Consider the following 12,523-nt stretch of genomic DNA (forward strand, 5'->3'; position numbering starts at 1 on the left):
CCTGAGGGTGTTTTCCCCTTTAGTGCAGCTGTCACATACCTTGTATATTGCTAGTGTTGGCAAGCAATAAAACTGCCCCAGCACATTCACAAGAAAGTGCAAATCACTGGCACAGAGCACAGGCTCTAGGTTCCAAGCCCATTCACAATATCTGCAACTGTCATATTTACATAAAGTTGTGTGCAACAGGTATTTAGGGTTTTGTACATATAGCCCCAGACTTGGAATGCTTCCTCTTAAAAAGATTAATTTGTTGATGTTCTGATGAAAGCTGGGCAGTCAGAGGTCTATCATGCTCCATTCAGGGCTGGTTGGCTGAGAAAGGATTTAGGGTGGGTAACTGAGTAGGCATGTAAGGAAATGGAATGTGAGTTGTTATTATTACCATGGGGCTACAAATGACTCGGTTTAATATTGGCATCATGGATGCACTATTTTTTTAACTTTTTCTTGGTACTGTTGCTTCTAAAGTTCTAAAGCTATTCTGGCAATGGTTAGGAAAGGGGCATTGTCCTTGGCAGGGAAGGCATGCCAAAGAGCCCAATCTTCTGGGGACACTGCATTGCAACTGCAATGTGTTACTTGGTTAAGGGTAACAATGTTGTATGTGTTGTGAACTGTTCAGTAAAGTAAGGTCCTCCTTAAGGAATAAGGAATATTTATATTTGACCAGTAACTGGAAGTGCCAGAGTTGGTGGGCCCAATAAACCAAATGGTTTAAAAGAGAAGGAAAGTCATTATCACTTGGGAGTACCAAAATTCAGGAACCCCCATGTGATAGTATTCACTTACCTTATACCCTGGGTTGGTGCTCTTGTTAGCTGAAAACTGCCCCCCGCCAGGGTTCTTCATAAAATCCCATAGCCTATAAATGCACAGTACAGTGAAAAAGCTTTTTTGTTAAAATTTGCTTTTCAAACTTTAACAAAAAAACTTTTCTTTCACACCCGTGCAAAGAAATAAGCTGATAGAGAAACGTTCCATGGTGCTCACTGCCCCAGCAGTTTTCTGCTGATAGAAGCACCATCCCAGGGTATCAGGTAAGTGATTACAAAACTTGGGGTGCCTAACTTTTTGGCACCCCCAGTAATTGTTGACTTTCCTTCTCCTTTAACCTTATTCCCACCCTGGGACCTTATAAAACCTTATACCATTTGGTATATCTAGATATAATTAAGAAAGCAGGCCCACAGTGTCGGGTTCTACGGCAGGCCCTAGGAAACCCAATCCAACGCTGTGTTAACACAAGGGAACATTTGTTTGGAAGTTAAGGTTTGATGTACAGTGTAAGTAAATTATACATCATTGGCTTTGTGTGATTTATTTAAGGCCGGCTTCACAAACCACATGCACATCAATCTCGACGGCTAAAACTGGAAGCTTCGTGTTATGGCTATGTGGTAAGGGCTAATTGCATGTTTGTGTCATTTTTCCAAACACTTGCGTTCTTTGCAAAATGACACCCGTGAGCCTGAGATTATTGCTTTAAATATAACTTGGCCTGCATGGATTTGGCATGTTAACATCCTATGAGAAAAATCCCTATAATTTGTATGCAAGTCATACATCCGTCATGTCTGCCAATGAAACATCTGCACGGATTAATTTTACATATAGAACTAAATCTAATCCCTTGTGTTTTGTACTTTTTTTTTTTTTTACTTTACAGGCCTAGCTCCACGTACTAACTTTAACTGATGTAAAATAAACGACATTTTCTCAGCTGTCTAATGCTGGCTTTATATGTTAACCCCTTAAACCTCCTTGCAGCCCAGGCAATAAATTAGCTAACGCTGGCTAAACCAATATACATCAGTAAAATATGACTGTGCTGATTGGATGCAGATATTCTTATTAATTCATTGAATGTATTTTAAAAATATTCTTTGGGATCTCTTGTTTTTATTGTATGCATGCTTATTATATATGGCTGCCTCTGTGACGGGACTTGTACAAAATGTATGTACACCCTGCATGGGAAAGTGCCATTTCAGGGGCCCCCTACGCCCATCACTAACGCCTCTCCTTCTCAAAAATCACCCAACAGCCTTCACCCCCACACACCACATACCTTTTACTTTCTTCTTCTCAATTGGAGGTGAGGGTAGAGTAACAAAAGTTCAGAGTGTGGAGTGTGCCTGGGTCAGCTGGACCCACTGAGCTATTTCCACCAGGTGTCCTGCTGGCCCAGTCTGACCCTAGCTGGGGGCACCTAAACATTCCCACTGACAGGCAAGCTGCATGAGTTAGCTCTTACCCTTAGCACCATCTTACCATACCACTGATTCAATCCTTTAAGAGCCTGTAAGCCTACAGCAGATAATAAAATGGGGAATATACAGTATATCTGAGATATTGTGCCATATCCTTATTATATAATAAGTATGCATTTGAAAAATTAGATCAGCATAATAACATAATAATAACATAATTAACATAATAATTGCTCCTTGAGCTAAAGAAATGCAAGCTGCTTAAAGGAGAACTAAACTAACAAATATGGGCAGAAATGCTGTATTTTATCTACTGAACTTACTGCACCAGTCAGAAGTTTCAGAATCTCTATAACTGTTATGATCCAGGCCTTTAAAGTTGTGCACAAGGGGCCACCATCTTGGTTTTTTTTTTTTAAAGTGTCAGTAGCACTGTGAATGCCCCCTGTGGGGCAGATGTTGAGAAGCTAGGTTTAATAGTCATTGCAAATGATCAAGCAGAAAATGAGATTCATATGTCATAGAGAAAAAGAAAAAGTATGAACTGCAAAAGTGCACCTTCCCCTTTTAAAACCACGAGGAATGAGTTTACTTGTTCAATTAAAACGTAACCTTTATTGAGATACAAAGGGGCACATTCATCAATGTACGATTGAGTCCGAATACTAAAAATTTGTATCTTCGTTAATTTGCGAATCTTTTTCGTACTTTGCACGTCAATTTGTGTGACAAAATCGTTACGAGTACGAAAGTTTCAGATTCATTCAAGCTTTTAGTATCGTGCCTTTTTTTGGCCAGGTTGGAGCTGCAGAGTGCCACTTAGTCCTTTGGAAAGCTTCCCACATTATGCATTGATGTGTTAAAGTCAGAAAGGGTTTTGCGCCGTTTATGATCGCTGGGATACGAAAATTTTGTGACTATCGGATTGCCATACGCAAATGATTGTTTCAATACGAAAATTTCAGAACTTTCGGATCATAAGTACGGAATTTTGTATTCAAACTAAAAGAATTTTGTGACTTTGCGATCATCAGAAATGATCAGATTTCGCGATTCGGATTCGAACATTAGTGAATCAGCCCCAAAGTGTGTAAAATGAAATTTCAGGATGTGTTGTGCAGAAATAACAAAGCTAAAATTTACAAAAAAACTATAGTTGGTTTAGGCAGGACCAACCAGCTATACTCCCAAGAGATCAGCATTTAACAACTATTATATATGCTAAATAATAAACCAGCTCTGTTTAACTACTAACATTGCCTCTAGGTTACCAAAGGTTATAAGAGGGTTAAGGTATTGTAAGCAAAAGAGTATGTATGTAGTGCACATAAGGTTGTTGTGCTGCTGGATTACGAGTTGTAGGTAGTTAGGGCATTAGTAAGTGTATCCAAATAAGGAGCTCTCCTGGGTGGGCCCAATTGTGGCCATACAACAACATCACCTCGAGCCCTATACTACTGATCTATAAACTAGACCAAAATACCAGACCAATATGCCCCAAAGTCACTCACTGACCTAAATGAATCACCCCCCACTGCCACCCCAATTGCCCCCACACCACCCAGCCAGTCACCCTTACTGAGGCTAGAAGTCCTGTCTATCCAAAACTAAAAAGCGTCTGACGTGCGTTTCACCCTTCACACATAGGGGCTTTATCAAAGGCTACAGGGCTGATTGTTATATTCTGATGCTAATTGCACTGGTTTCTGAGATAATAAGGATCTGAAATAATAACTATAATCAGTCTTATATTGTGACATTTATATTCTATATATACAGTATACCTGTATTGTGTGTGTCGTTCCCTAAGCTCAGGTAAGTGACAGCAGCACAGAGTGTGTGCAGGGAATCAGGAGAAAAGAAGATGGGGGGCTACTGGGGGCCTCCTTGGAGGCACAGATTTTCCCTGCTAAAGGGCTGTGGGTGCCTTGGGCTGGTACAAAAGTACAAAACTTATATACAACATTGTTTTTACCCTTCTTTATTGTTAAGCTTTAGTTATCTCTTAGTGAATTACTGCAGTTATATGGTGCTCTAAACTTGGCCCCTCTCTCTCCGAGGATAGTCTAGTAATGTGGGTGCAGATAATGGCATTGTGGTTACCTTTTAAGTTTTATTGCTATTTCTGTGCTCTCTCCATTTTTACAGACTATGGGAAATTCTTGTTAAGGTTCATGTGATAATTAATAATGTTCTTAAAGAAAGACTTTAAAGCCTTATACTATAAAGGCTTCTTCAAGCAACAGAAAAAAAACAAAAGAGCTCATTTAAATAAGATATCACTCACTGTTTTAAAAAAGGGATTTTGTGGGTTTTAATAATGTAGCATTTAAGAATCCCGAGGCAACATTATTATAGTTTCCGCTCATTTTCTCTTAAAACTGTTGTGGTACATTTGCACTTACCGTATAGATATATGTGGAAATTGCCATACTACGTAACCAAGTTGGTATATATATATGTGTACTGATATAAATTAAACACCTTCGTTGTCTCATCTGGTAAAATGTGAAGACATTTGCCATGGGTACTTTTAACATATTTTCCTGGTGGAATAGGGGTGTGCATTATGCAGAACTCAGAACTATTACACTGTACCTGAAAAATCTCTTTGGGAATTTTGGGGTCACTGAGACTAGTTTCAAGAGACTCCTCATTGCCTCTGACCCTCTGCAACCGTGCCTCAATTTCTGCCAGTTGGTCATATTCATCAGGTTCTGGAGTATAGCCTTCTCCTGGAACTATCCAGCTGGACATATCTCCCTAAAAAGTAAGGCAACAACATCATAAGAACATTGGTCAACCATAGCATAGGCATGTAATGCAGTCCTTGAGCTGGTTGGTTGGTATTTGGGATATAGGCTTGTCATAAAAGGCATGTTAAAATATCTTACTTTTGACATCCTGCAATACTGTGGACATTTATAAGAATGGAATAGGATTGCAATGGATCTGATCGAACAAACTCAAAATAGAAAATTCAGCCAAAACCCTATAAGCAGAGCAGGAAGTGACCACATTTGATCCAGGTAGGTACCAGTTGACAAGGTATGTGAGTGGCCTAATTGCATGCCAACTTATTTAATGGTTCTGTTGTGCTGGCACAATCCAGTCCAAGGCACCTGCACTAACAATTCCCTTTAGTCTTGCTTCCCTCTGTAATTCTTCCTGGCTCTAATGTTGTTTGTTTTCTCCACAATAAAAACTGAATGATGCCAAAGACAAGATTGGTATCCAGGGGCTTACATAAAGGAAGCAGATTCTGCAACTACTGGGGGCCAAGAAAGTATAGGGGGCCCAATGGGGCAATGACTGGCAAGCAGTTTCAATGCATGTTTATGGGAAACCTCTTCTTCCCAAAGTTTAGGCGGGTCCTAAAATAACATTGCCTTGGAGCCCAGTAACCTCTAGTCACATCACTGCTGTTATCATAATCATCAGACAACCAATATGGCTGGGACAGCTTCCCACAGCACTAAGGACATTTCAATATGTAGTTCTCACAAACAACAAAATGCCTCTCCTGCATCCAATTACACAAAACGCATGGCACAGAGGAAAAATAATGGGCTCATATGGGATTATATGCATGTTCAAAAGAGATTTATGTTTCAAACAGATCAAAAATGTTGGCCATTAATTTCCACTCGGCACATGACTCAGCGCATATTTCCCGTCACACTTTAACCAGTGATTATATAACACTATTTCCCAACGTAATGGGAAATGAATAAACATATGCATTTATATGCAGTTGTGAATTTCAAGGATGGCGTGCCACATTTGCAAAAAGGTGCAATATTTGTGTTACAGGGATCATAGTTTGTGTGCTATGGGCTGATCAAAAGGTTAGGAAGATACAAATCAATTTATCACAGCTCAACAGCATTACGCAAGCTATACAGTCTATTGTCTACTTTATCCATTCATAAAGTGAAGAATAGCCAAGAGAGGCAAGAGAAGAAGGTGTAGATGGATAAAGAAAACCCAAGGGGTAGATGGGAGGGTGCCTGTGAAGATGAATGAAATAAAGAAAGTTGAAGGGTACCCATGGGAAAGAGATGAAGACAGGAGCAAGGCACCCATGGGAAGGAAAAAGATAGATAAAATACAGTTGAAAGAAGGAGATAAGGAAATAAATAAAGAGAACCAATGAGAAGAAGGTGGAGGGCCACATGGAAAGGAAATAAAACAGTGAAGTTGATCCGGTAAAAAGAGATGGCGATATGGGAAGAACATACAAGGGAAGGATGAAAAACAGATGATGGACACACACTGGAATGAAATGGAAATAGGTAAAAGGTACCCCAGAGAAGGAGAGGGAAAAGGGCACCGATTAGCCCTATTGAAAATAGCTGGGCATGTATTGCATCCAAATTGTAGTCCGTCTGTCCAAATGATCATTTTCATCTGCTGTTTTTTCTCTGTGAGTGGATTGGACATTTGCAGGTACAGAAGTGAGATGAGACACAACAAATCGTCACATTGAACCAGATCCACTAGGCCTGATAGGTGAATGAATTCAACTTTAAAAGAAGTGAGATGAAACCAGCAGTATAATGGGACTGTACTTTCATAGTAAACAGGTACAAGTAATCCTCAGCCCATCTTTCCTTTAAACAAACCCAACTGGTTCTCACATAACTGGGATATATTCTTTCCTTCATGCAGGATGGACAGGCAGGTAAGATGCCTCCATTGAGGTAGGAGGGAAGATTGGGGGAGGCATACATTAAAGGGGTTGTTCACCTTTGAGTTAACTTTTAGTATGATGTAGAGAGTAATATCCTAAGACAAATTGCAAATGGTATTCATTTTTTTTGTTTATGGGTTTTTTAATCATTTTTCTTTTTGTTTGGCAACTCTCCAGTTTGGAATTTCAGCAGTTATCAGGTTGCTAGGGTTCAAATTACCTCAGCAACCAGGCAGTGGTTTGAATAAAAGAATGTTATGCAAATAGGAGAGAGAAAAATAAGTATTTAAAAATAACAATAAAATTGTAGCCCCAAGAACAAATGTTTTCTGCTGGGGTCAGTGACCCCCATTTGAAAGCTGGAGAGATTCAGAATAAGAAGAAGGCAAATAATTAAAAAAACTATACAAAATAAACAATGAAGAACAATTAAAAAGTTGCTTAGGACTGTTAATTCTAGAACATACTTAAAGTTAACTTAAAGGTGAACCACATGGATGATATATGTTGGAAGCAGCTTTACACATTAAAATACACAAACTGGGCAAGTCATGTTCTAAGGCCCATGACACACAGGGAGATTAGTCTCCTCTAGTTTCCTCTCAAGGCAACTTCGGCAAATCGCTGCGCCGCGTATGCCATCCCACCGGCAATTTACATTCTAGCCGGTGGGATGGCATTGCGGCGCGACTAATCTCCCCGTGTGTCACGGCCATAAGGCTTAAGTGTCCCTTCAATCTGATGTTTGGGGATAGTACCATCATAGCACCAAATCGCCAAGGGACTCATTTGTTTAGAAATCTGTGGAATAGGGAAAATTAAAGGTTTAACATGAAGTCCCTTTGACCCACAATGGTGAAAACGGGACATCTTTCCATTAAACGTTTTTGGTATTCCAATGCAGAATTGCAAGTTTTATCACCTAACAGCACCACTTTAAGTAAAATATGCACAGACATAACTGATATGTGTTAGTCCCTTCTCCTCCTAATCCTCTCCCCACTGGAAAATCTGGCAGGGAACAGGCTACACAGAATGTTGGACCCCATTCTCCTTATGATATCACACAGTCTGGATGCCCAAGCAGCGACTCTCAGCCATACAATATTTAGCTCTCACACCCAAGGCATGTGGTATTCTATACAAGGGTTCTGTGAGCCAAGATATTCATTACATTAACTATGTTTCTTAGAATCTGCAGAAACACTTTTAAATTCCAATGTTTCCTTACGGTAATATCTTCATCACTGCAGTCTTCCTGAATATCTTCCAGTAGCTGCTCCAATCGTAACTTCTCATCATCCATCAGAAGAATATAGGACCCGGCATCCTTTGCCAACTGTAAAATGAACATGGACTTAGATATCCTGTTGGATCGAACCATGCCAACTCCGTCTAAGCAACCCAGCTCCGCTCGCTCTCTTTATTTATCATGGCTGCCAAATGTAACAAGCTTTTCCATCACATTGAACAGGAAAATATTAACCAGATTAAGTGTCTGCCAGCTTAGATTTGGAAGGTGTATGATATAATAACTTGAAAAATATTCATAATATAAAAAAAAGATACCAAAAAACCAAAGCACAGTATTTTCCTACTGCCTTTCCATTCGCTTTAAAATCCATCTCATCATTTTTTGGTATGCCTGATGTGAAGCAGGGATCTCTTTAATCTATCTTGGCTGGGTTTATCAAGGCAGCGTTTAAGCTGTTCGGAGAGCAAGTGGTTTATACAGAGTTCAGTTCGGAAAGTGTTCAGTGGAAACTAGTTTCCCAGTTAGGAAGAAATCCTTCTCCTTAGGAGCTCCAATTAGTCTGCTATGTGTAACCCTATGAAGATAAGGCCAGGTAAGAACCAAATGTTGCTTTAAAGTAGGTCAAACCAAGCAATATGACCCAATAGTTATATATTTATAGCCTTACTGCCAGCCATCATTACATTTATGGATTAAGGGAGGCATCAGCAACCCATACATGAAGTGATGGTTGGCATCTAGGGAACATCAGGTAACCTGGACGTTAAATAGGTCTCACCTGCTTTCTGACTGCACTGGGGCAAATAAGCGGAACAGCGCTTGAGACAAATCTCATACAACTCAGTTGTGTTAACCACACAAAGGCAGACGTTGGCTGCCAATTTAGGGACACAACCAAGTCAAGCATTTTAAGCTTATGATATATCCATAATAATGGCAAAAAAAGGGAAAGTTGTGTTCACCATTAAATATTAAACCATTAGGCAAGGATTCAAAGAGGCTGTGATCACATTTCAAAAATGGACAAACAATCCCTGTTTTGCTTAAAGGGGAGGGTATTTTTGGTAACTTAATGCACTGAATGTCTTAAAGTCCTATATATATTGATAATGGGTGAGTGCAGAGGATCTCTTGTTGTTGTCTATATGAATGTTGTGGTTACAGCCTCATTGCACCCCTGCAATGGTTTAAAATTTAGTGGTGAGCACAACTTTACCTTTTTTTTGCTATAGTTTATACAGGAACTACTTGTTGTTTTTTCCATTCTTCCCAGCTACAGTCAGGTGATCCTGGTGGAGCCAATAAAAGTGCAATCATTTGGGAGTTTTAACCTTGAAAGTTTAACCTTGAATGTTTCAGGTAAAATTCAGTCACTGTGTAATATACATGACCTGAAGTATATTGCAACATATGGACAAACAATCCCTGTTTTGCTTAAAGGGGTGGTTCACCTTTAATTTAACTTCTAGCATGTTATAGAATGACCATAAGCAACTTTTCATTTGGCCTTCATTATTTATTTTTTTTAGTTTTTGATTTTTTTTTCTTCTACAAACTCTTTGTATCTTTCAAATGGAGGTCACTGACCCCGGCAGGCAAAAACTATTGCTCCGTGAGGTTACAATTTTATTGCTGTTGTTATTTTTTATAACTTTTTTTTTTTTAATTCGGTCCCTCTCCTAGTCATATATCAGTCTCTCATTCAAGCCACTCCCTGGTTGCTAAGGTAATTTGGACCTTAGCAACCAGATAGCTGTTATAACTCCAAACTAGAGAGTTTCCGAACAATTATGGAAATAATTAAAAAACTACAAATAATAAAACATGAAGACCAATTGCAATTAGTTTCAGAATATTATGCTCTACACTAAAAGTTAACTCAAAGGTGAACAACCCCTTTAAATGGGAGGACATTTTTTGTTTAGTGCGTCATATTGGGACATTTCCATTTCCCTTTGTTAAACAAGGGGGGTGCACAGAAACATTGCAATATGACACAATAAACATGCTGGGGTGATCCTCCTTTGCACTTGCTACACTGTGCTGGTTTTGTCTTCAATACTGAACAACAGAAAGTATGCCAATCCCTACCAGACCAAGCACTGAGGCGTAGGAAATGGAGAGGCCAGAGTGTGACGGTGGCATTGTGTGCATTATTGAACCTAATGTAATCTAAACGTTGGCCAAAAGTCCAAATGATCAGATTAGATCAGCCTGATTTGGCTTGCCCAACAATGGCTTTAGCTATTAATAGATATGCCACCCTTCTTCTCAAGCTGAGCTACCACCAAATCCAGAGCTTTTAATGTTCTGATGTTATAGTAAGATCACTTTGAGAACACAAAGCACCTGGAATTGCTGAACTGAGACAGTTTTCCTGGGATCAATATTAATTGGAAATCATTAAGCTGGAAGCACTTCAGAGAGAAAGAAATTCTTTAGAAAACCAGCTTCAAAGCTATCTTAGCTGCCGCTGTTATTCAATAACACTTATGTAAACTGTGCAAGCAAAGGACAGTGATTTATAACGCTGTTGTTATCAGTGTGGCCCTATGCAATAGTTATTAATGTGTTAAGTTTAAAGACATCAATAACTGTAAAAATAAAATGGTTTTGTATTAAAGGGGAAATGTACCCAATGTATAAGTGATGCTTATTATTTACTCTAAGCAATGGTTTGACAAGGCCAGTGCCTAGTAAGATTTCTATCCAGGAAGGGAAGGTGGTTTTGGCCCACATGGATCTCTCAGACCACTATGATGGCATTTTTTTTTCAGGCGAGACTAAGCTAGAACCGCATGGTTTCTGGAAAGTCCTCATTGCTCATTTCATCGGCAGAGCAGCACAGTTATATGGGGGCCATTCAAAAACCTGCCAACTGAGGGGAATAAAGGCAAAAATAAGAATTACCCACAGCAGCACAGAGTACATCATCTATGTGCTGTGGCTTTGCACCCCATAACTTACTTCATAGTTGGTGAGTTTGTGTTCCCCAGAGCCTGCACCCCCTTCCTCCACCCTTTCTCTGAAGGGGCAGGTTGGGCTCAGGTCTTCAAATGCATTCTCAACCTTGATCTGGCTCAGGGCTGGGTTGAGAAGGGATGAATTAGGGTGGGTTTCAGATAAGCAATTTCCCCACCTGGGCATCACTATAACAAAGTGCTCATACAAGCACATCATAAAACAGTCCCAGCCCAATCCTCACTCAGAATAAGATTGGGGGTGGACCGGCACAAGATGGGAGGACCTTGATCAAAGGGCAGAAAAATCATAATCACAGGACTAATGGCTTCCTTTGTGAACTTTAGTTTCCCTTTAAACAATACATCTGAATTGATGTTGCCCATAGGTTTCTTTTAAGTACTGCTTGCCTATTGATTGTACATATAGACATTTAATCCAGATAAAAGAGATCAATGTTTGCTTGAGTCCATTACAACAGATTGACATTTATTATGAAAAAAATCCAGAAATTCCAATTACGTCCATGAAAATGAATAATGGCAGGAAGAATAAACAGATAAAGGGGCTATTTCTGATAGCTGGAGCAACGAGGCAGTGACTTCCTATCAAAATACTATGAAAATGCAGAACAGTAGATTTTAATATACTGTAAAATAATGAGTTTGCTCATGGCACTAAAAAGAAAGGCACTTAGAAAGCCCAGCAACAAGAATATAAAAATACAAAGATGATCTTTTAGTGTGCTTTTAAACCACACTATGTGAAGATAGTTCTCCTCACCTGCCCCTGTAGTTTGGATTTATACAAACCTCAATATTCCTTTGAATAAAGTCAACTCCTTTCATTTGGCCTTTGCTTTGCCTTGTTCTACAATCTGATCTGTGACTTGAGTCCCCGGACATGTCATCTACAAAAAACACACAGCAAACTGAAAGTAAAAAATTAGCAACTGTGTGAATAAATATATTGTATATAATGTATAAGTAATGTATAAGTATTGTATATATATAATATTCAACCTTTATATACACCTGTCAGTGCACAAAATTGCTGTTACCTTTGAGAGTTTCATGGTCATCATCCTCTGCAGGGTCTTCATTGGGCAGCTGAGTAGGAAACACAGGGGAAAATATCTTACCCATCTGCATGTTGACTGTGTCTGCAAAACAGTGACATGGGTTAATAAAAATTGCATTTTTGTAACCTTCCACTATCACACTTAGTCATAAAACTGTCAGGACAAGTCACACTCCAGTGGTAATTCACACATACACTATACGACTAAAAGCATCTGGACACCTGCCTGTCCAATACCTCATTCTTAAACCAAGGGTTTATATTAACCTTGACTCTTCTGGGAAGTCTTTCTATTAAATGTTACAATATTACTGTTATGAT

General features: G+C 39.3%; 1 protein-coding gene across 1 annotated transcript in view; it reads right to left on the reverse strand.

Moving 5' to 3' along the window:
• The window catches only part of fsip1 (fibrous sheath interacting protein 1), a 50,696-nt gene that overhangs the window by 7,877 nt on the left and 30,296 nt on the right, over positions 1-12,523 (reverse strand). The window contains exons 7-10 of the mRNA XM_031891972.1: positions 12,183-12,284; positions 11,935-12,032; positions 8,138-8,245; positions 4,812-4,976 (exon numbers count right to left, since the gene is read on the reverse strand). Of these exons, the coding sequence (XP_031747832.1) occupies positions 4,812-4,976; positions 8,138-8,245; positions 11,935-12,032; positions 12,183-12,284 (473 nt within the window). The remainder of the gene's footprint in view (positions 1-4,811; positions 4,977-8,137; positions 8,246-11,934; positions 12,033-12,182; positions 12,285-12,523) is intronic.

This window comes from Xenopus tropicalis, chromosome 8 (assembly GCF_000004195.4).
Source record: "Xenopus tropicalis strain Nigerian chromosome 8, UCB_Xtro_10.0, whole genome shotgun sequence".
NCBI lineage: Eukaryota > Metazoa > Chordata > Amphibia > Anura > Pipidae > Xenopus > Xenopus tropicalis.